This window comes from Ascidia mentula, chromosome 1, assembly GCF_947561715.1.
Source record: "Ascidia mentula chromosome 1, kaAscMent1.1, whole genome shotgun sequence".
In the NCBI taxonomy this organism is placed as follows: Eukaryota; Metazoa; Chordata; class Ascidiacea; order Phlebobranchia; family Ascidiidae; genus Ascidia; species Ascidia mentula.
In genome coordinates, this window is record NC_138566.1 from 1,173,232 (window position 1) to 1,197,729 (window position 24,498).

The window sequence follows — 24,498 nt, forward strand, 5'->3', positions numbered from 1 at the left end:
GTCAGTGCAGGGACGGATTAAGGTTTAATCACTAATTTGTTGTAAAAAAGGAAGAGCTGTCGTCCCGCATCCTGGAAACAGTAGCGGAAGAAAGTAAGCGTGTAGCTTCATGTAAACAAAATTATCTAAACGACGAAAAACAGTTTAACGTGTTTGGCGTGTCGCTATACCAACTCACTGTGTTTGTCCGTAGTATTTCAGTTGGTCTTACAAATTTTATTGAGTTGTAATAAAGTACAATAGGTATAGAAACTGCAACTTTAAGGCAGATTGTTGATACCACCAAGCATTGCGGGCCAAATATTGTGTTTATGTGACATTTTTCACTTGAACATTCATGCTGCGCGTTGAACGAGACAAACTGTGTCAGTTTAAACAGGTTTAGCAAGCCAGGAAGGTATGTTGTAGTATCAATAGTCACTTCACCAAGTTAAAAGCAAACATGTTCATAAAAATCAGGAAGTTTATTAACAGCTGTGAAGCGTTGTTTTGGCCAAAATGTTTCGCTGTAACTTAACATGCACAAGACTAGAGGCAATACTATTGTTACTGTTTGTTGCTGTATTGTATACAGCATGCCACCAATTTTCCCGCCTAGAAAACGTAAACATTACAGCGATGTGAATGGGTTTTGTGATGTCACAACGCCTTTTTGTTCGCAACATTCGGTGACGTGAAGCTAGTCCGAAATTTTGGTGGGATGAATTTTTTGGTTTGAAGTGGGTTATGTGTTCGGTTTTAAAGTTTTTGATAATCAATTATTTGAATGTTACCTTACAAATTTGGTAGTAGCTATCATGATCCTTTTGGTCCCTCCATGGCTACGCCAATACATGTGATGTTCATTCAGTCAAACGTCTAAAGCCAAAATAAATATTAAACTGTTTGTTTTTTGGTCGATAACGCTTAGTTGGAGAGTGGTGGTATGGCGTTAACTCGTCCACTCTATCCCGGGCATTATTGGCTGTCACATGAGTCGAAAGGCCACCATTTCCAATCAGAAATTGTCGCACGTCAGATGTCTTCTGGAAGTGACGCGTTGCTCATTTTCATCGTTAATATATACGTTGGGTTGACAGGTTTCTGGTAAAGCATAGGGATGTGTACGTTGATAGAACCTGATAAACATTGACAACAACAAATATCATGAAATTGGAAGTGAAGCGGAAGCGTCGCCAATCTCTCGTTGAGCGGAAAAGTTTGAGGGTGAGGTTTAGGTTGACTTACTTTAAAAACTCGTATTTAAGTTTACAATGGTCCACGTCATACATTTTGATGTGGGCTGTGTGTTTGTACGGAATGAGGGAGTAAGTCTTAATAACATAACGGCTACAGGTGTGCTTAACGTGTGCTTTGGTATTTTAATAAAACTAAAGCCACAAATTGCGCATTTGAAAACACCCAAACATACGAATCTTTGACTAAGATATCTAGGAGGTGTCATGGCCCCTTTTGTCCCTTCCTGGCTACGTCAATGTGCACGTACGCCGCGCTCCGTACATGAAAGGTTGTCATACTGTTAATCCCCGGCATGTTCTGGTCTGTCGCCTTGACCAATCTTTGTAGCCCAACCAGGAGCGAATCCAAATATTTTCACCATCTATATAAAACTCATTGTGACGCAATAACGGTGATTTTGGTCGCCAGACGAATAGATAGTAGATGTAAGCCAGACAAACACGCTGGGAATGGACATAAATCTATTTTAAGACAACCCTTACGTCTGCTCATGTAACGATATTTGGTGATATGACGTATTAAAGAGCAGGGGTTTTTCATGCCACTAATATGCATTGCCTTTGAGGGATTTGGGCCTTTATAATTCGGCGAATTACACAGAATCGTGAAAAATCCTGACAACCCAAGTGAAAAGTGTTTCATTTTCAATCTTATATCTGTCGTGATTTTATGTTTAACATCATGTTTCTTTGTAGCGAGGATTGACGCATTTCATCAAAACAACTCCGGGTTTTAATAAGAAGTCATACGGTGAGATCTGTTTCAAGGACTTTGGCACAAGATTCACGTATTCAGCGGTGAGTTGTTGATGCACCCACACCACCTCGTCAGGTTAATGCTGATGTCGGTTGGTTTGCGGGCGTACGCGGGTTATTTGTATATGAACGGGTGTAGTTAAGACCAGAGGTCAGTTAAGTACTTGTTGCACTGAACGGAAACATAGTGAAAGCCGCAAAACTTAAGTTGGTTGGAATTAACTTCAGCACACACAAAACACAATTAAGCATCACTATACGTTTTCAGCGAATTTGCAAAACCCACAGTAGGAACAGCCATAACTTTAAAAAGCCTCTTATTTATATATTTATACACTTATTTCCGAACGTTCTTGCCGCTTTTATGAAGCCATAACAGAGGGTGAATGTTGCTTCGGGGCAAAAGGTGACGGACCTTTGTTTTAGAATATCTTAATATCATGTTTGTTTGTCATTACACGGCGTTCGTTGACCGAACGAGTTGAACCAATGCAAAGAGATTAATCTCATCAGTTCCTGCTATCCATCAAAATATTGCGCGTATACAAAACAATCAATGACGTATGTCGCGTTGTCACGTGTATGGCAACCAACCAAAACGCCATGGTCACGTGTACAAATAGATATTAATATTAATGCATGTTGAGTGAAAGTGGTTTGATGACAGAAAGATTTTTTTGTTGATGTTTGTTGCTTACAAGCAGGTATTTTTTTAACTTATTAATTTGCCTGAGGAAAGTTAGCCTCCGTAATCGTTGGGGTCACGAACTTTCAAAGACTTTAAATATTTTTATCTCCCAACGAACGACCTAACCTTACTCGTATTCGTTGACCTTGTCTACCTTTTATATTTCCCTCGTCAGTTCATCACCTGTAGCCCTTCAACCAACCCCGAGGATGTGATCAGACTTATGCGGGAATTCTGGAACTTGTCTGTTCCCAACATTGTCATTTCCGTTGCCGGCAACTTCAATCGTTATGACAATTCCTGGCAGGACATCATGGACAACACTTGGATTATCACTAACGGGACTTCCCCAGCCCAAGCTACGTCTTACGCGTGTCTGATTGCAATCGTTGAAATCGGCGCAGTTGCCAACAATGGGGTTCTCTATTCGCTCACAAACGAGGTAAGTGTTTCGTCACTTAATTGTCATGTTCCTTGTGTATTTTCACCGAGCTATACGTCGGGTTCAAACACATACTTTGCGCTCGTCGAATCTTTTTGTTTTGCTATAAGCTGACACGAGAGACTAAAAACATACCGCAAAGCATGTGTTTGTTCTCGACCGTATAATTGTTATGTAGTTCACTGTTTCAGGTTGGTTTCATACTTACCACCTTTCTTCAATCATTTGTTTGGTATGTAGTACACATTATATGGTAATATTACCATTTTGGACATTGTATAACATACCACACTACCACACCACGTAGCTGCCATTATCGCCACCTCCTGCTATTATCACAACAGGGGTTATTCCCGGCCGAGTACACTTCAACCAAGATCTCAGGTCAGGGGAGACGTCTTGATTTCGCTCACACCCACTTCATATTCGTACAAGGGGATGCATGGCAAACACTCGAGTTTAGAGAAAATCTCTTATCTTACATCGCCACTATTCCCATCGAGATGGATGCAAGCTTCACAGAGTGTGAGTTACGTCATCGCTGACGTGTGCATTTAAGTTGTGACGTCATTAAAATGTTATTTTTTAACAGAATTTAAAATTCGGAATGGTTATTTTTTTTAATTTACAAGAAAAAAGACGAAAAGTGAAAAGTTTTGCAAATTGTTAATTCCGAATTATGTTTAGTCCTGACCACCCCAGTCTTGATCGCGATGGTTTCCGAAGAAACAGACGCAATGTTACATATCACTGGAAAATGCGCCGAAAAGCACCCGGTGGTAGTTACCCCAAGCGCCGGAAGAGTTGCGGGACTTCTCAGTGAAGTTAATATGTAAGACATTGTGATGTCATAACTTTTCAACATTGCGTTTGTTTCGTCCAATCACATTTCGTCACAATGTGGCGTACTTTAACCCAACGAGAATGGAGATCATCATGTAACGAAATATCTACAGTAACAGATTTTGTTATAATCGATGTTTTGAACTTTTCATAGAAATGTTTATTCTGTATCGTTTTTCTTTCAAAAATTTTAGCGACATCCTTTGAAAAAACACAACAATTCCTTCAACATTTCCATCCTTAAACCACTTCTCCCAGTTAATTAAAGTCAACACATGTAAAGCAAGGTGTAAAACCTCCCATCAACCATTTTATCTTCCAGAGCTCGTGAAATGGACGAACTTGATCATTATCTCTCATCGGATGATTACGCTCGTCGTGTGAAGTCTCTTTGCTCATCCGTTCCAGTGGACTTGGACCGACAGAGAGTAGAGGATTGTGTGAAAGGGAGTTTGCTTTCGAGGAAAGATGTAAGAGATAATTCTATACTTTCTCTATGGAATTTTTGGGGGTTTTCAGAATATAAAAACACGTTAGATATTGGATTCATTGGTTTATTTTACTTACAGTCTCACATAACCTTTCTGCAAAACCAAAAACCTTTCTTAAACAAACACTCCACCAATCTCGAAACTATTCTGTGAATTAAGCTTTTGTAAAAATTTAAGTCACGATTTCAAGCAACCAATGAACAAAATATTACAAATATTCTTTAGGTCATAACTTATCCATGTCCAGAAAGATCATGTCTGAACCTGGCTGTATTGCACGGAGTTATCGCAAGTATGTGACTGACAGAAAGGATCAAAAAAACTGTTTGTCATCTTCAATGCATTCTACTTTACAGATGGAAAATCGTCGTTCAGATCGAGAATCCGTCTCGCACTTGCTTGGAATAAAATGGATGTGATTCGCCAACTCGTTCCATCGAGGGAAGTTTTTCAGGTAATTTCCTATCCAATGAATCATAGCTCGCGACAACATGTGTCTCTTGTATGATAGCAGTTGATTAATTGCTTTAAGTTTTCAACGCATTGCTCTCAATTAAAAATCAACAGTAAAAAGTCGCATTGATATTTCATTCGGAGTAAGCCACCGATTTAAAAAGTCTTAACCTATCGTATATCGAGTAGGCAGCTTTAATTACACTTCTGGAGCTGGAAAGTCAAACCTGCTGTATATCTTGTTGGCCAACTCATGATGTCAATCTGTGATGACCCGAAACGTGTGATAAATTTTCACGTAAAAAACTGCCAAACATTCTCTCATTTTACGTTGGTTACCCTTTTTTTGTTATTTTTTTACGAATTCAGAAAGAAGAGGATGTTTACATGGTTTACCTCACAATGGCTCTAACTCTCGACCGATCCGAGTTTCTAGAATATCTCATGGAACTCGGTATCAACTTGTGGAGTACCCTGACAGTCAAAACTCTCTGGACCCTTTATTACAAGGTGAGAAGAATACGTGACGTGGACAACGCATGTAGTTGAAGTTGGGAGGAAAAACATTTGTCCAAAATATAAAAAATGTTGTTGAAAGCATGCTTTGGTTTCCAAACTTTTTCAGTCTGCCTTTTTGTTGATCAATTTCTGAGGAAAAAGAAACATGTTTTTACCACTGCGGAGTTTCGTGTTTATGTGAACAACCTTTTAGTGAGCAACTAGTTACCCTTCCTTGGGATTTGTCATTAGACTGCATCAGGTGCTTTCCTATAAACCGTAGACTTTTCCACAAACTTACTCTCATATCCCAACATGCTTCTATTGGATGGGAAGCGTTAAATACACATGTTTAGGTTTCGACCAGAAAGTTTTGTTTGTGAGCGAGGAACTTCGATTCATCCGTTTGCTGTCGGTGAGACACTGACAGTTACATGACCAGTGTCACGTGACCGCAGTCAGTGACCGGTTTGTAAGCGGGAATTCGAACAGACATCAAAAATATCCTGCCCTCGTTCGAATGAATTTATTAAACGAGCTAAATTCTGAGAACCCCACGTGCTCGGTTCATCGAATTGCGGCACTAATCAATGTCATGTCGGGGTTGCTCGGGTGGCGGTGACTCTTAACACGACACGATATTGACGAATCCTGTCATTATCGAGTTAGGAAGTGAACCTCGTACACAGGATGAAGCATTGCACATACCTTGTTACCGTCTACGCTATATATATACCCCCAACTAAGTGACATGCTTAATAACTTTTTATACAGTTTTCGTGCTTCTCAGATATGATTCCTGCTTTGTGAATGTTGTAATCCAGGGGTTACACAATTCAAACAAGTGTTTGGATATCGCATGCCACACATTAATGTAAAAATATTTTTTGGAGTTCGTGTTACTTGTTTGCATAGAAACTTGTTTGAGCGGCGTTAAATTCAAATCAACATACAAGGACCAAACTTGGTGAATATCTTCCAACATTCTAAGTAAAAATTAGCCCACGTTACATTTTCACCCCAACGCGTGCCAACTTTGCCCTACAATTTCCAGGCCTGTAATAATCAACAAAAAGTTGTAGTTTAGTGTTTGCTTATGTGTGACGCTGAGCTCACTTTGTTGGGCCTCATGAGCATGTTTAAATGTTACCAAATTTCTTTCGTTTCAGCCTTTGTTCAAAGAGGGTTTCGAAACCCGGGTTTCCCCCACTCTTCACGGCCTTGTGAACGATTACGGTGACGCAAAAACTCAATTATTACGTCATGTTGGCAAGGCAATCAACATCTTGACACGTTTTCAAGTCAGCGAGCTTTATTCCGGCCCCACTTACCAGTACTTTGACGCCGCCGGTACGCGTAATAAATTGCCGTTTTCATGTAACGTAAAAGTGTTGAAGTAAATGTTTTACTTGGACAGAAATCACCGACTTGCAGAAGAGAGCGACCACTATGATCTCACAAATAGATGACTCCCCGCCTGTTCCACATCCTGAAAGGGATCTCTTCTTCTGGAGCCTCCTCATGGGAAAGGGGGAGTTGGCTTTATTGTTCTGGAAGGGCGGTCATTCTTTAATGGGTAAGTCAGCCTTTACAAACGTTGCGATTGTGACGTAACAATGGTACGTTTGTAGCTTCATCTATCGTCGCGAGCGCTATAACACGATCCCAGGCCGTCATGCTCGACAACACATTGCAAGGAAGTGACGTAGCTGAGAGTTTATACGATGAATCGAAGTAAGATTTCTATGGTCTATGTGTTTATCGATAGTGAATTGGCGAATTACAACTTGTGACGTCATTGAGCGAAAGTTACGATTTTTTTGAAATCAGTCTGATGAAATACCCAACTATACATTTGATTATGTCTTCAATAGTTTGTACAAGACGACAACTGGAAATTCCCTTTATCATTCACGCTCTATCAGCTTACATCAAACACATTTTGTGAAAGTTTCAACTAGTTGCTACATCCAGTTAAAAGGGCAAATCGTGGGATAATCCCTTTTGATTTAACCAGCAGACTTCGTCAGGGCACCTAACATTTTTTGAGTTATAGTTTTTCCTATTTACCAGCTTGCTTGCACATTGATAATTAATGGTTTGAACGCGCAATCAATCACGAATTTTGTAGACAGGAGTGCAACGAGAGTCCGTAGTTGTATTGCCCTTATTTAACATGTGGTAAAATACCCTGTTTAATTGACGGTTAATTGGTATCCAGGTTTGTAAAAGCACAGAGTCTTGAAATGGAGAGCGTAGAAAAAAAATAACCCTAATCCTGTTCTTTCAGCAAATGGGCTGACAATGCCGTCGAGTTTTTGACAACGTCCTACAAACTTAACAGATCTTCAACATTGTGCCAACTAACACAAAAGATAGAGGTAATAGTCAATGTTACATAACTATCCCCATAACAATGGGTTTGTTTGTCCGTTTGTAACACAGCAATAACTCAATTCATTTCAATAGACTTACAATACACTCAGTATTATTGTCAAAACAGCGAAATTTCTTACATTAAATAGTTTGGTTTTCATATTTTCCCAAAAAAGAAATCATGCCCTTCTCAATTTGAGATGCAACAACCTTCAAAATCATGGGTTAAATACGTTGTGTTCCTTCAGCAACTTGGAGGTTGTTCAGTTCTAAACCTTGCGTACGTTTGTAAACATCGTGAGTTCATCGCACAACCGGCCGTTCAAACCGCCCTCGATTACATATGGTATGGAATGACCAAGCAGGAACAACCCCTCTACAAGGTAAACATGATAGCAAGTAAAATACAACTAATATCACTAATAATTACAGCACAAACTCATATAAAAAGTTAACAAAGAGATTAAAATTACCATATACTTCGTATTTTTTCGTGTTTGACCTTGAACCACGTGTTTTCGTGCAGGTTGTAATAACCCTGATTTGTCCGATTGCTGTCCCCTGTCTAAGCGTGATTGAGAGGAAAGACGTTTTCACCACTGACATGTCACAGGTATTCACCTCTCGTTATTATTCGTTGTAAAAAACTCATTCTTCTGTCGCTTGTGTATTTAAATTTGCCATTGAACAAAGATGTTACATCAGAACTAGTTTGTTGTCTTCTCTCAACTTCTATTTATGCATTTCGTAGACCTACCGCTCGGTGTACACCGAAGACGCGAATGGCATGGAACAGAATGAAACGGAAGAAGGTGAACATATTAAACCTTGTGTTCAGTTTCCGTCTTTTCATTTTTGGTTTAATTATGAAAAGCTTTAGATGGTGTTTGAGACGTTATCATAATAAATTAATACCCTAACAATTTAGCTTGTTTGTTGATATTTAATATCGTCCTTGACTACCACAACAAACATGCCGCCCACAATCAAATCAATTTGGTTTTATTTTGTACACAAAGTTACTCCACACATGAACAATAAACGTCATGCATAAAATGGTATGGGCACCGGTATAACCATAAGGTTCATCGAGTCAGGCACCTATGTTGTGCGTAACTGTTCTTTGTTGGTTTCACACTGATTGGTGCACAGGAATCGGAGGAGTGCTGAGTTTTATTGAGAAGTGGGGGACGAAAGGGGAAGTGACGACACAGCGGAAAACTCGAAATCGTCTCGTGACGGCTATGAGGGATACGTACGATTACTTTAACTCGCCCAGGGTCAAGTTTCTTGTTCATTCGGTAAGCGATGGAGGTTTTTTGTTCACTTGCTGTAAGTTGGTGGGAAATTATTTTTCTATGGATGTGGTTAGTTTACGTCATTTGTTTTTAAATCGCGTAGTAAATCTTAAACCAGGCTTCTCAGACTGTGGTTGCGAAAAAAAACAGTCTTCCAACTCATTTATTGATAAATTAATAATAATGAGTAGGCTAAGTATTTGAGATGCTAAACAAAATAACACCAAAACATTGGTATTCGAACAGTTTGGTGATATATCGCTAACTATGCCTTCTGCTTGAAACACAGATGATTTTGTCAATCAACATAATCCTCCTAAGTTACTACATCATCTCACAAGATTACTACGTGCAAAGATACGACCCTGCACACTTTGCTGTTTCAATCATTCTTTGCTCCTATTTTGTCGGGTTGGCCGTCGACGAAGTCCGCCAGGTGACCTTTTAACTCTTAAATACCCGTTAAATCCAGCTGTTTGTAGTATGTCTTCTGCTAATTTTTCTGTTTCAAATACTTTTTCACTTCGACGCAATGTTGCAGATAACCACGATCGAGAGCGCCACCTTGCGGGGGAAGTTAAAATCGTGGGCGGGGAGTCCATGGAATAAGATGGATTTAGTGTTGGTAACCTGTTACTTTACTGGTATGTTCGTGGATTGGTAAACGACAATTTTGCATTGGTTTTAAGATATTTTCCTCTAATAATAAATTTATTAGACTTTGCCTTTTAAGTTACTTTTCTTAAAGTCCAGTGGACAATTTAACAAACACAATTGAGAAAACCACTCCTTAACCATTAACTTCATCCAAAAAGTTTAACCGGATTTGGGAATCTATGATATGAACAACATTGCACATATAACTGATGTAAAATTTGCATGGTAGAAGTTTTGTTCCTCATTAATTCTCAATCCAAATAAACGAATTTAGGCGTGTTTGTATAAAAATTAATATATTGTTGTCTTGCCATATAACCTTAGTAATGTCTCCAGGCCAGGGAATAATGTGGTCCTCAGCGTTCGGCGACAACTTATGGTACGCGGGTAAAATATTCCTGTGTATTGCTTTGTTCGCAATGTACATCAGGTGTTTCCAAGTCTACCTCGTGTTCAAATACTTCGGACCCAAGGTGTACATGATGAGGAGAATGGTGAGTTGGAACGGATATTTTTAACTCCTGTGAGCTGCAGACATATGGCCACTGTTTCGACCTGTCAGGTCACATCAGTGCAGCTTGGTTTAAAGTTTGGACGGCAAGATCGTCCAAAATCACATCAAGCTGCACTGATGAGATCTGACAAGTCGAAACAGTGGCCATCTATCTGCAGCTCACATAATTCATATCATTTTCCTGTTCATATATTTTTAACTTCGTTTATCAGTCATAAGTTTTATGAAATGCATAAGGACAGTGAAGGTGTGTTTGTTGGATCGTCAACTCAATATTTTGTCCACAGTTGAAGGATTTGGTGATTTTCCTTTCCATTATGGGTTTGATATTTCTCAGTTATGGCGTCATTCTCCTTTCCGTCAACAATTATCCAAACCCGACAAAAACGTAAGCAGTCAGTTTGTACGCGTTAACCAACTGCGCGTTAACTGGAAGTTATTATTTTTAACAAGTCCATTTACTTTCTAGTTACACGAACACATTAAACATTACATCGGTTGACACTTTCCTCTTGAGTGTCTACAACAACATTATCAGGGTTCCTTACTGGCAACTTTATGGAAACGAGCTTGGAAATGCGACTGTTGCACAAAACAGTAAGTATCTTAATCATTAAGTGTATCTCAAACTCTTTTCTGCACTCCGTGAAGAGCTTGATAATCTGAATGCCCTCTTGCAATCGGCAATTATGACGCAACAATATAAGTTTCCTCAACTTTAAATCATCCTCAAAGTGCATGGGAAACAACCTGATATCATGTCTGCAGTGAGCACAAAATGTTGAACTGCTAATTTTTTTATTGGAGTCTAATTCAAATTGCAACGGTCGCCAGGGGGCGCTAGTGCCCATTATGCCTCGATTTGTGGAATATCAAATTTCAAACGGTCAATGTGGGCTAATTTCCAAAATGGAGTTTGTTTTAAGTTTGCTGTTAATTCCCCAGGTTACGGGATAGTATCGGCTTTGTTGACTTGCTTCTACATGTTATTCTCGAACATTCTTATGCTCAATCTACTCATCGCGATGTTCAGGTTCGTACTCTTGTGTGGTTAAAAGTATTTGTGTCTACTGCCTGGAACATTACTAAAAATCGTTTATCTTGGGTTATTTTGTCGAAATTATTTAAACTCTGTGAACAAGGTCAAGTGAAATGAATTATTTGCAAGTTGTGTAGACGTAAGTTTATGATTTCTATAGTTACACATTCCAAACGATTGAAGACCGCGCCGGAATATTCTGGAGTTACCACAGATTCGATGTTGTTGAAGAGTTTTGTGACAGACCTTGGCTTCCCGCTCCTTTTGTTATTCTGGAAGACATCGCCAGGTTTATCAACATTTGTAGAAACGGACCAGTTGGGTTCAGTGCCTTCAGTAAGTTGTTTATTGACAAACGAATATAAAATACACAAGCATGGATCCAATAATATGAATTTTGTGATCATGTCAACCGCAAGTTTGTGAGAATATCATCCTCATCTTCCCATCATCTTCGTTTCAGGGAAGAAGGTGAGTGAGGAACAGGAGACGGAACTTTACACGTTCGAACAACATGTCCTCCAGAAGATGATGAAGAAGAAGGAAGAAGAAGACAAAGACGAACATCTCATGACAATGATCGTTGAGCAGTAAGTTGGTTAGGATTCGAATCCACACAACAATGACTTTAAACCGATTCTTAAAGTGCCTATGACATAGGACATGTTGTTTATGCTTCGATCCCGCTGAAAGTTTGATTCGCCCTGTAACTAAATGTATTTATTTCAGGCAACAGGAATTGCAACTACAAGTGAAGCAATTATTAAACCTTGAGAAAAGCAGAAAAAGTTCGAAACTTCAAAAGGTCACAAGTTGCCCTATTACCACGTGAGCGATGACCTTGAAGCACAAACGAGGTCAAGCAATCGTGTTCAGTGCAAGCATCACATAAATGAGGCAGCTTGTGTATTTGTAATTGCCTCAATGACCTTTTGCCTGCGCTTGTGCTTCTTTGCCACTTTTCCATTTTCCGTGTTATGTAAAAATGTTTTTTTCATTTGATTGATTTCCATCATTGCTTTCACAGACTTTTCTTTATTGTTTCTGCACTGATTTCATTAAGTTTCGTATAAGCTACATCAGTGCCTTATTAAAAGTTGCTGTTTTCAACTTTGCGATTTTGAAATTGAATGATTTTATAGTTCCTTTGAAATTCTTTTAAAGCGTGAACTATTTATTTAACCAGATAATAAAAATTCCGCGTGTATTTATTATCCTGACTGGAATCTAATACTTGATTTATTAACTCTTACAATGGATTAATTTCAACACATATACTTCTAGTAGTTGGAATTTTTGTTCCATCGTCTCCAACCATTGCACGTTTACAACGTTTCAATTATTGCACGTGGGTGATGGTAACAACCAATGACCACTGGGGTCGACACAAATTCCACGCTAGACCATTCGGAGTACTTCCTGTACATGGACAATAGTACGACACAAAATCATAAGGTAGATAGTAGGATTTTTTCGGATAGTAATCAGCTCCAGTGATCGTTGGAGGAAAACGATTTCCTGCAAAAAATTTGAGATGGTTAAATGCTACAAGAAGAGTGATTACAATGCTTTTGATTAACCTGAAACCTAAGAATACTTCTTAAAACCGATAATATGTTTGCAGCACAATTGTACTACTTCATGCGTGTGCAGTACAACTTACAGCGCAAGTATTCGTTTCTCACCTAATATAATCTGTTGGAACATTACAAGACAAGCTTTCTCAACACGTTTGTTTCAGCTGTCCACGTGGTCAGGTAATGAACACGGTGAATCCCCAGCTAAGAAACCCGTTTTCAGAAACAGAAAACTTATAGCCACCAATAATGTGACAATAAACAGGGTCGAGTTATTTTTCCATTGGTTTAGTTAAGGTAAGGTTTGCTTACCTTCCACACCGATAAGTAGAACAGCAACCAGCAGACACGATAATAGACGTTTCATTTTCTTCTCTTTACAAGTGGTGATTGAATATTGAAGTTTTACTAAAATCCGAATTGTTTGATTATGACTCGAAATAGACTAATTAGATTTTACTAAAAATCAAAAACTTTTAAACATCCATCTTCCACATTAGCTATAAAACCAACGGGACGTCAACTTATTGATAATGTGGTTTTTGCTGAGCTTGATATTTTAAAATCCTACGTGGTTTAAAGCAAGACATTTACTATCAGACGAAACCTTCCTGTTTTCCTTGGAAGTTATCATAACGACAGCGTTGGCATTTTCTGCAACTTATAGTAATTTAATTGACAAGCAGGAATCCAAAACAATGGCAATGGCATATGTCATGCGAGTACAGGGTGCCATGAACATGACATATGTCATGGACAGACGCGTATATGGAGCATCACAACCCATGCAAGCATAGGGTCCTATGAACGCCATTTGATTGCTTTGGAACTGAGGAATTTCTATGGAAGGCATGGTTTTATCCACGTTCTTACAAAATAGGTCCTTGCTCCGACACATTTTCAAGGTCGAGAGTGAGAAATTGACGGCAAAATTTGGAAGAGGGTAGATCACATTGTAGTGGAACAAACTCCACAAACATATACATATTTATTTGTAAAATCTGTAAATAGACCAAGGCCAAATATTTTTTAAAACCGATTGTAGCAACACGCATGTTTCCCTACTTAATTCTTTACACATTTGGAACACATACGGACCGAAGGCTGCAGACGGTGTTAAGCTTTCCTGCAGGAGGTTACACAAGCTTTCTGGCATCCTGCTGGACAACACATTTTTTTCTGACACTTCGTTATAAAACGCTCATTTCGTAATCCTACTTCAGTCTAGCCCAGTCTAGGCTAGTCTTGCCTACTCTCAGTCGCTCGTATTCTCTCGGCCCTGTCGTTATTCTTGCCATCGCGCTGTAAACGTTCGCATGTTCTTTTAATAGTTAAATTCGCTGCAATTCAGTCACGTGTTAAACGCGCTTGAAACAAGTTAAACTTAAGCCACCTGGTAATTGCAATCGTGTGTTTCCATTAATAAAGAAGTCTGTTCACGGAGCTTTTAATTCAGTAGTCTATATCAGCAAGAACACGCAAACAGACTTTAGCTTTAGCAAAGCAGCGACTGGGAATCCTACTTGTACGCTGCACTGGTGAACTTGCCCGACGTGATCACAATTGCTCTTACCAGGTTGGTTTGTTCCGTTTATTTTTGGTAATATTCTATTGCATTCCACTTTGTGATTCTCACGAAATTTTACTTGTTTAGGAGTGAATTTCGTGGCGAATGGCAGATAGTGCTTCTCGCTCTATAACCACGATGGACGCGAGAAAAGAGCTGGACGTAATGATCGAACACCATTTATAACCCGGTACTGTAATTGTAATTTAATAAGCCTTAACGGAATATTAATAAGTCACTACGTTTAAAGCCAAACTGCTCTTAAAGCATGTTTAGTCTGTGAAACTATACTATGCAAGTAAAACGCCTATCCTATATGGTTATGTCAGTATGTATGTATGTATGTGTGTGTTATATTCTTTATGTTTCAAGAAAGGGGTTCTTTAGTTGAAGTAACTCATGTAACTAAAAGGTTAGTTTTATTGGTATACGTGTTTGACGTTACTTAATGGTGAATTGTGGACCCTAGCCTAAACATTTTGTCTGCTTAGAAAGTCCTCTATATGCACAACAGCAGAGGCGCGGCGCAGTTAAGGGACCTGACGTCTTTCGTGTAGCAAGGTCACACAGATACAATTTTCAGTCATAATGTCGGAATACCTTAGACCTTCCCTGGTCTTGACGACATGACTTCTATGCCAATGGCATTTAGTCAAGCACGACTGACGTTCCTCTAGGAGAAATCCTTGCACTCTTTTAGTTAGGGTTGTTATGGCTGGTTGAAGCATGAAACTGCTGATTAACCTAACTCACGTATGATTTTAAGTTTTGGCCCATATTTTTGTGACATGAATTTATCTTAAACTAAAATACCACTTTTAACGTTTTATGGTCTTTGTTGCTGTCTTATCACAAAACATGTTTCTTTTTAACTACTATTAGTGCCACAAACTTAGTCCTCGTCTACTTTTGACATTTTCTTGTAGCGTTAATTTAACGAGAGGGCGCCTAACTCTTGTAAGTCCATTATTTTTAGGAAGATCACCTCCAGTTTGGAAGTATTAAGTGTGACGTGTCTTAAAACTTGGCATTATTCCAAAAAGTTGCTTTGAGGATAATTGTTTATTCCAAGTTTTTGTTGTTGCATATTGCTATTGCAATGCCGGCTCTTTATTCATACATGTACCTGAATGAGTACAGATGATTCCTTTACACGAGATGAGCCAATCTACTTTTTGACGGCCATCAAGCTGAGCCCTTTTGTTTTTTATACGCGCATATTAAGTCGCATGCGGGTCGTTGCCTATGCTTTTTGACGGCCCAAGAGAAAATGTAAGCATTGGTTGCGCACGCTCCAATGCGATGGAATTTGTGGTTCACTTTAGTTTCTGATAACCTTTTTAATTTTTCAAGCAGCACGCAATTTCCATAAACGCTTGATATTTTAAATTGTTTGAGCATTTTACTGCTGATTTTCTTTTGAACACAGAAAAAAAAAGAATCACCGTGACAGCAAAACCAAGACGATAATGCGGCCGATAACAACCACACATCACCGAATTCAATGCAACCCAATTCGCAACAGCCAAAGGTCAAGACGATATTGGATTTCGGATAAAAACTATCAATCTTCACAAGGAAGGGACATGTGTAGCAACACGCATGTTTCCCTACTTAATTCTTTACACATTTGGAACACATACGGACCGAAGGCTGCAGACGGTGTTAAGCTTTCCTGCAGGAGGTTACACAAGCTTTCTGGCATCCTGCTGGACAACACATTTTTTTCTGACACTTCGTTATAAAACGCTCATTTCGTAATCCTACTTCAGTCTAGCCCAGTCTAGGCTAGTCTTGCCTACTCTCAGTCGCTCGTATTCTCTCGGCCCTGTCGTTATTCTTGCCATCGCGCTGTAAACGTTCGCATGTTCTTTTAATAGTTAAATTCGCTGCAATTCAGTCACGTGTTAAACGCGCTTGAAACAAGTTAAACTTAAGCCACCTGGTAATTGCAATCGTGTGTTTCCATTAATAAAGAAGTCTGTTCACGGAGCTTTTAATTCAGTAGTCTATATCAGCAAGAACACGCAAACAGACTTTAGCTTTAGCAAAGCAGCGACTGGGAATCCTACTTGTACGCTGCACGATCACACAATGAAATAGTTTTCGTACAACGCTTAAATATTTAAAAGCATCAGTTTGTTTGAAAATTTATGTGTCTCTCAATGTTTGATGGTCAAAATAAATTTTGAATTAATTTAACTGAAAAAAATCAAATATTACTTTCTGATCAATCAAGCGTGGTATTGGGTGGTTTCCCTCCGGTGTGACATTAGTTTCGTTCTCGGGAATGCTGCAAAAAATAGAAAGAGGTTGCAATCAAACATTTAGGGTTGTACACTAGACCCGGGATTTCATTCACTGTCAGTTTAACTTTTTGTCTTCATCATGAAGCGAACACAAGAAGAAATAAACTTGCATCACCAGAAAGTGATGGATTTTTTAAACAAGTAAGTTTAATTCATGGAGATTTACTGAAGTTAAACTATTGATGTTTTAGTGACAGAAAGGAAACAAAACGATTTTGCAACAGAACACTTTGTTCCCAAGGAGAAAACTATTCAATTCATGATGCTGTTGTTTGTTCTATGTCAGATTATTTTAATGCTTTACTTGGTGTTGAGGTAAGTGTTTGTTTTGTAGAAATAATATGAAACCTTAGTGTTTGTCATATAGTTGTCCCCTGTCCGTAAATACATTGCTGCAATCAAGCAAACAATGTCATTTAGACAACAACAACAACAACTCTTTAGTTTTTAAAATTAATTTAGTTTGTTGACAAAACTCATAGGTCATGTGGTATAATATCTCAACAATTGAGGAACAAACCATAATATTTTATACCTGTCTTTTATGAACATACGTACCCAGAGTTGTTCATCCCTTTAGTTTACACCAGGCATCCATAACACATGGCTCGATACCGACATCCAGCTCATGTTTTGACACAATTGGCTCAGTTGCAACAGCTTAGTCTAGTGTTTGCATATCTGATAAGCATTTGTTTGAGTTGTTACAATATTAAGGTTTAAATTTTTAAGATGTTAAGGTGGTTTTTGTTATTACTCGACAATTACATTGGCTTAACTTTTGTAACTATGCTGGAATGCAACCTACTAGATTGATTTATTTTTTGCTATGGCCCTTGTGATGTTTTTATTTGAACAGGACTCATGTATGTTATTATATGTAAATTACATACCATATTCCTTCACCAGCAAAGTTGTAATTTTTTCTCAGTTATTTAGATCAGATTGTGTTTGTTGTGATTGGTTAACTTTGTTTTCTTATAGATGCGCGAGAAATACTCAGATTTCATCAAGGTTGACAATATTCCACCAAAAAGACTGGAAAGTGTATTGGATTATATTTACACTGGTGATATTGAAGTAACAGAGAAAAATGTGTTGGAAGTGTTGGAAGATGCTGATTATACACAGATGGAAGGTATGTAAACATTGCAAGTTTTCATCTTCACTGGTGTTATTGTATTAAGAATGATTATTCCAACATATGTGTTCTATGTATATAATTTTATTTGTCAACTACGACATTTTTCATATCTTACGTTAATATTATTGTGTTTGACTATTGTTAGTTTGCTATGATGGATATTGATATGTTTGTACTGTGTAAAATGTGGGACAAAACAAATTATTTGTGATTAATGGAGAAGTGAGCACAGATATCACTTCTGAATTAGGTGTGGCTGAATTTTGTTTTGTTCACACTTTCAGAGTTGAAGTCATTTTGTTGTCGAGTCATCCTTGAAATGACTTCAACCGACAACTGTTTGAAGCTAAGAGCTTATGCTACTCGATACAATCTTGCTGATGTGGAAAAGAAAACAAACCAAATGATTGTGGATAACATTGCAACAGTTGTGCAACATGATGATTTCATGCAACTTGATGTTGGTGATATGTCTGCAATCATCAAACAGAGAAACAAAGGGGTAATTGTGATTAATTTGTATTTTCTGTTTGCATTGTGGAAGAAAATTGTCAAGCCTCTGATTTGAACGTTAAGGTAAATTAAATGTCGACTATAAAAGGTTGGGTAAACTCATCAACAGTTCCTCATCCACAGCCACCAGCTCTCAATGTTGTTTGTTCGTGTTCACACAAAAAGAAGTGAATTCCAGCAATAACTGCAGTTAAAACTTAACATGTATTTTGCATATCATATGCTCTTTACAAGAATTAGTGAACTGGTAACTTTTACATTATATTTTGTGACAGACATTTTTAGTAGGTTATGGTCCAGGGGTTCGTTAACTGCATGTTTTTTTAACAAACTTACATCAAACCAATAAATATCAACTTTTTATATTTGTTTTAAGTTGCTTTTGTGGTGATTAAACTTTTTATGTGACATTTTTACTTTCTATTTGTGTTTTTTGTTTTAATTTACAATTTGATGCAGTCAGATCATGTAAGTAACCTTTACAGATATATTTTAACAGTTACTTAACTTGTTGTCACAAATTAGTTGTTGAATGCAGACGGAAGAAGCTGTATTTACTGGAATGGTTCGATGGGTTAATTTCAATCCTTCCCATCGAGAGGATTTGTTTGTGAATCTTTTCTCACAACTTGATCTTTCATCTATTTCCAATCAGTTTGTTGCAACCACAATGAGAAATGAAGTAAATTGTTTTAGTTGATTCGCTTATAATTAGTTTATATATTTATTTATTTTCAGCCTCTTGTAAGAGGTAACATGGATTGTGCCATTGCAGTCATGGATGCTTTATCAATGAACTTTGAAAAACCTGGAACAAGTGGAAAAGCAACTTCTGTCAAAAAAGGTGTGATATTTTTTTATGTATTGTCACATTATCCACTATATTTATACCACTGTTATGGACAACATGCTTCCTAGTAAGAAATAATTATTTCCCCCGACCACAGTGATTTTGTTGTGGACGTCTTATGACATAACAAACACCTACTATATTATGTTCTCCTCATTTCGCCGGTATAATGTTGAGATATCTGGTGTAAAGAGCACAAATCTCTGTATGTTTATAATATTCTATTCGAATAAGTTGCGGTCCGAAACTTTTTGAAATCACTTCAGAAAACGATTCTGAAACTGATGGATTGTGAATAAAAGTGCATTTTAAACTTGACCGACCTTATAATACCAGTTGGAGAACTGCAAGGTGAAGTTAAGGGCTTGAATTCTACAACCACCCTTATAGCATTTGTACTCCTGTAACTTTAAGCCCCACTCAATTTCCCAATTAACATTTACTCATGGCAAATCATATTGCAAATATGTTGGTCAGAATCCATGGACAGTCAACTACCAACAAGTTAGGGGTACTATTATGTGGGCTGAGATTAAACAAATAAACCAAAACTGACCAATATAGAACGATTTGCTTCACCAAAAATGTATTGAGAAATACTGGTTTCAAAGTAATTAAATACTTAAATGAAGCTTTGTGTAAATACTATACACAAACACTAACTCCATTCAAAAAGATTGATTAACAAAGCAACAACTTTACCTTCATAAAAAAATATGTTACCACCCACAAAAAATATTTTGCGCAAACAAAACCATAACAAGCAAATGTTTATGTTTCAGATTTGTCAGGATTTCTTCTCATTGGTGGCAATAAATCAAAACGAGATTGTGTGAAATGGAATGTTACCTCAAAACAACATGAACATTACCCAGTATGTACATTGCTTGCTGTCAAATGGCTTTGCTCATTTAACGTACTTTCCCATAAATGTAAATGCGTTTTGTATGTGCAAGTAAATGTAAATTTTAACTAAAATTAGCAAGACAGCAAAAGTCCAGTAACAGCCAGGATTTATTGCAAAACTTGGACACTAATAATTTTGTTGATTTGATTGTACATGAAATAATATTGCAAACATGCCCTGGTTTAGTGTAACATGCCAATGACTTAACAAAATATGTTCCATAGTATGTCATGTTTTTTTCTATTATTCGAGTTACTTGTTTTAAGATAGAGACTTTTCTTTTATTTAGTGAAACATTTTGATCACTTTGCCTTAATGCATTGTATCAAAATGATCAAAATTTATTCAGAAAATGATCACAGACAGAGTGAACTCAACTTCAGCCAAATTTGGTGAAAATGTTTATATAATGGGTGGAAATGGTCCAACACAAAGTTGTGAGATGTTGAATTTGGAGAAAGGTAAAAACTGGGTAAAAATTGCTGATTTATCGGAAGGTCGACGTTGTGCTGCATCGTCTGTAGTTGGAGGTTGGTGTGGTTATGTCTGAAATTGTTGATTACTAAACCAGGGGCTGTTCCAGGAATAAAGGATTGGGGAAGCCCCCTACACAAATTGTCATGGCAATAAAAAGTAACGCAGTGGCAGACAAGGGGTTTTGTTAATATTTATTTCCAGTTATCACTGGTCTGTCTTTGTGTGGTGTATGACTATCTTCTCATCTCTCAACCAACTCATTCTTAGATTAGATGTTTATCAACAATTATCACTTTTATGGACAACCTTGTTTTCACTAATTACGAACAAATTTAGATGACTTGTATCTCACGGGCGGTCTTGGAAACCAAGGAACATTCTCATCAACTTTGTGTTATTCTGTACAAGAAGACAGATGGAGAAATGGTTTCGAAATGCTACAACCAAGACATGGACATGGAATGGCTTCAATTGACAGTGAGAATATGTCTGAGTTCATTTTTGTGTGGAAATAATCTCATTACTGGACCCTGTCCCAAATAGTTGGCATGCATCTGAAACAACAACATAATTAACCGTAAACCATAAATTAAAGAAATCAGTGAATCCACTCTATTTACCCCAACAATATTCACTTTTGCACATGAAATGTTGTGAAACGCCGACCTCAAACTTACCAGAAATACAGGAAATCTTCCATCTTTATTTTATAGTTCTTTATTGCATGAATATCAACCATAATATTGATTACTTTCAATTAAAACCTCGATTTAAAACTGGTCGCTTATTTTATAGTGGGTTAAGAAACTGGGAGCTTACCTCATTGCTTGTTTCGTAACATTACGACATAATCGTAATATGACGTCACAATAAATATTAACAAAAGCGATTTTGGAAATTTCTTCAGATGTTTTGTTTTCTGTGGGCGGATGGGATGATGGCAGACAACTCTTACAATCATGTGAATTCCGTGATGTTCGTGTTGGAACCTCCACAAGAATCGCTTCTCTCAATGAAGCAAGAAGTTATTTAGCATGTGAAGAAATTGAAGGGAAGATCTATGCAATTGGTTAGTGATAAAAAGTTAAGTAATAAAATTAACTATCAGTGTTTTTTGAAGGAAATTCTATAAAATACAAATTCTTAAATGTATCACGTGATAAATATAATGGAGTTTCCTGAAAAGAATCCTAAACATAAAAACTGGTAGATGTAACTATAAAGTATTAACCTAAAAACAATAAAAAGTTTTACTTTAAATCTGACAGGAGGTGGTGATCGTGGCTACCTGCGAACAGTTGAAGAATACGAACCTAGAGTCAACAAATGGAAATATGTTTTTCCTCTCCTAAAACCTCGCCGCCTTCACTCTGCTTGTGTTATTGATGGGAGGATTTATGTTGTGGGTGGAGGGAGGTAAAAATAGCTATTATGACGTCACTATAGTCCACTGTTTCCCGTTTTATGTGAAAATGTAAATGTTGAGAAACTGGGACAAGTGGGATATACGTTGTTATACTTGATTAACAACATTCATAAAGTGTTTGTTAAATTTAAACTTAAAACACTTTGCTTTATACAAGGTTGTATTTGTGGTTTGGTTTAGTGGTGAAGGGGTCTGCAGGTGTACGTTGGTTTGTTTTTGTTAACTTATAAAATTTAATTTTAGTGAAAAATGTTGTAGAAAAACTTGCCTGTGTTTGTTGTGTGTCTGATTCATGAAACTGTATCATGTTTGTTTTATAGAAACTGGAATGATGGACTCACATTAGTTGAAGTTTACGATCCAACCTCAGATATCTGGGCACATGCTTTTGATCTTGACAAACCAGTTTGTGGTGCGACTGCTGTTGCTGTTTAATATGTTCCTATATTTGGGAGTAGTTGATATTTAACTGAGATTGATCACGGACAAAAATGCTCGAATAAAAGTTTTCATGTAAAATATCGTTTTATGTAACTTCAATCAATTTTATTAAAATCATGTATTTGTGTTTGAAAACCGCTGTATTTTGTGATTATAGCAGATATCCGCAAAATAGCAATTATTCCTTTTGTCGATTTTCAACGTGATTCTGCTACGAATTTATAATTCCAATATTACAATAGGTGAAGGTGTACAATATGTTCAATGCATGTGTGCCTTAAGCATCTTGTTTTCCCTTGTGAATATCAAGTGCTAATCCGCGCTGTATGAAGTCCAAAGCAGTCCGTTGCAACCTTCACATGGGCGCCTGACTCGCCAACCCTTTTGGTTTTATCGGTGCCCAAACTATTTTATGTTTCATGTTCATATACGTTGTAACTTGTGAAAATAAATGATTTGATTTTGTCAATAGTTTTGTCTTCGTGGAAGGGAATGTTTTTTTAAGTGCGTGACCTCTACCAGGCAGGTCTGATTTTGCGAAAATTCGTTTAAATTTGTTATTAAAAACCCCCTCCCCCGGAATATAAGATAAAAACAGCCACTATACTTCAGGATAAATAAACAAGCATGTATAAAGCAAAATTTACGTTTAGCGAATGCATAAATTATCGAGGAACATAAGTACGAAACACCAAAAGCGACAATTTACTTTGTAAGCGAAGAAAAACGTGAGGAGTTAACGGCAAACCTGGATGTGGTGAGAGCTTTTTCTGTGGTCATCAGCCCTTGATCGTGTGGATAATAAATATTTTTTGTACAACTATAAAAAAATCGTAAATATCAATATCTTTTGCGCGACTTAGTAAACTAACTTAGAGAATTTGGAGAACAAATTTGGTTACATTGCCTTCTGATTCACATGCTGCGATTTCATATATTTACAAGGCAATAAAATTACATTCTTTGACAATTTCTGCTTTGCCTAAACGCAATTAGTTACCGCTTCACTAAACGCGTTTTATTGCAGAACTCCCATCTATAAACACCAGCAACGCATTTTCAGCCAATCTTTATATTAAATTGCATGTGACGCGGATAAATAAAACATTTTAATAATTAAACTAAGAGATGGTTATAACTTGAAAGAAATTTTTTGGTAAAACAAGTAGATTGATACGGCGACCGGCTTTTGAGATACAGCTGATCAAAGTCGCGTTCTTGCCGCTGCGAACGAAATCGTGCGAAAGCGAGAATATTGCTGTGTGACGTCATAGAAGGCGCTATGGTCGTGCGAGTGCTGGCAGCAAGTCAATTAAGCAAAAGATAGAAGTAATTCTTTGCTTGGCAGTTGCGTTACCTACGAATTCGTGTCGTAAATGATTAGATTAATTCGCCACAATCAACCACTATAACGCCCGTTAGATACTCCCCGGTTCGTGGAGCGGAACGTCACACGAGGGAAAGGTCAAAACGCGCCTCCTGAACTTCCTCCGAATATATTCGCAGTTTTTTATTCGGACAAAGAAGACGGTTTCTATACAAAATGCATCACATCAACAAATGTACTTTAAATTTACAATCAATACAGGCTCACCAACTGTTTTCGAAACCGGCATGCAAACGAATAATTGCTAGTTCAGTGTTACGCCTTAACAAAGATGCAATGTATAGTCACAAATTCCCGTTACGACGTTACACACAATGCTTACCAATTGTTGTGACAACAAACCACAAACACCACTTGATTAAATGGCACGAACACTCTAACAATAAACAAAGCAGTGTAAGTAACTTGTCTTGGCTCATTTACCCAAGGTACAACGAATGGCATCTTAGGCCATTGCGTTCAAATAGCAATCAAGGTTAACGATAATACAGTTTATGCAATACGCATAAGCAACTCACCGATAATTAAGCTCTTTGCGACATAGAACCGTGCTCCACGGAAGTCAGACACAAAAAAGGACTTAACCACGTTTTCAGTCCAACAAAAC

At 37.6% G+C, this 24,498-nt stretch overlaps 2 protein-coding genes across 3 annotated transcripts; both read left to right on the forward strand.

Moving 5' to 3' along the window:
• The first annotated feature begins 1,077 nt into the window (after nucleotides 1–1,077).
• LOC145915949 (transient receptor potential cation channel subfamily M member-like 2) lies at nucleotides 1,078–12,125 on the forward strand. Its single transcript, XM_083002764.1, has 26 exons — nucleotides 1,078–1,206; nucleotides 1,935–2,036; nucleotides 2,858–3,124; nucleotides 3,469–3,649; nucleotides 3,812–3,956; nucleotides 4,290–4,437; nucleotides 4,684–4,750; nucleotides 4,815–4,912; nucleotides 5,281–5,421; nucleotides 6,579–6,759; nucleotides 6,827–6,985; nucleotides 7,041–7,143; nucleotides 7,700–7,790; nucleotides 8,034–8,168; nucleotides 8,312–8,398; nucleotides 8,537–8,597; nucleotides 8,938–9,086; nucleotides 9,373–9,519; nucleotides 9,625–9,727; nucleotides 10,077–10,234; nucleotides 10,542–10,642; nucleotides 10,724–10,851; nucleotides 11,200–11,287; nucleotides 11,454–11,629; nucleotides 11,757–11,883; nucleotides 12,023–12,125. The coding sequence occupies exons 1-26, from the start codon at nucleotides 1,147–1,149 to the stop codon at nucleotides 12,123–12,125; spliced, it is 3,306 nt and encodes a 1,101-aa protein (XP_082858890.1). The 5' UTR covers nucleotides 1,078–1,146.
• Nucleotides 12,126–18,281: 6,156 nt separating this feature from the next.
• On the forward strand, nucleotides 18,282–22,899 carry LOC145917797 (kelch-like protein 35). 2 transcript variants are annotated; one of them, XM_083003080.1, is made up of 9 exons: nucleotides 18,282–18,392; nucleotides 18,942–19,085; nucleotides 19,142–19,247; nucleotides 20,036–20,127; nucleotides 20,510–20,690; nucleotides 20,974–21,114; nucleotides 21,545–21,706; nucleotides 21,906–22,053; nucleotides 22,384–22,899. In XM_083003080.1, the coding sequence occupies exons 1-9, from the start codon at nucleotides 18,294–18,296 to the stop codon at nucleotides 22,496–22,498; spliced, it is 1,188 nt and encodes a 395-aa protein (XP_082859206.1). In that variant the 5' UTR covers nucleotides 18,282–18,293; the 3' UTR covers nucleotides 22,499–22,899. The 2 variants fall into 2 exon arrangements, with proteins under 2 accessions (XP_082859206.1, XP_082859208.1); XM_083003082.1 differs by having other exon boundaries at nucleotides 20,510–20,621.
• Nucleotides 22,900–24,498: the final 1,599 nt, after the last annotated feature.

Excerpts from the sequence above, each read along its gene's own strand:
- LOC145917797 (XM_083003080.1), top strand. The coding sequence starts at position 18,294 with ATGATTGTGGATAACATTGCAACAGTTGTGCAACATGATGATTTCATG. Across the intron at positions 21,115-21,544 it reads TGGAATGGCTTCAATTGACA|ATGTTTTGTTTTCTGTGGGC; the intron begins GTGAGAATATGT and ends AAATTTCTTCAG. Across the intron at positions 21,707-21,905 it reads AGGGAAGATCTATGCAATTG|GAGGTGGTGATCGTGGCTAC; the intron begins GTTAGTGATAAA and ends TAAATCTGACAG.
- LOC145915949 (XM_083002764.1), top strand. The coding sequence starts at position 1,147 with ATGAAATTGGAAGTGAAGCGGAAGCGTCGCCAATCTCTCGTTGAGCGG. Across the intron at positions 7,144-7,699 it reads AGTTTATACGATGAATCGAA|CAAATGGGCTGACAATGCCG; the intron begins GTAAGATTTCTA and ends CTGTTCTTTCAG. Across the intron at positions 8,399-8,536 it reads TCACCACTGACATGTCACAG|ACCTACCGCTCGGTGTACAC; the intron begins GTATTCACCTCT and ends TGCATTTCGTAG.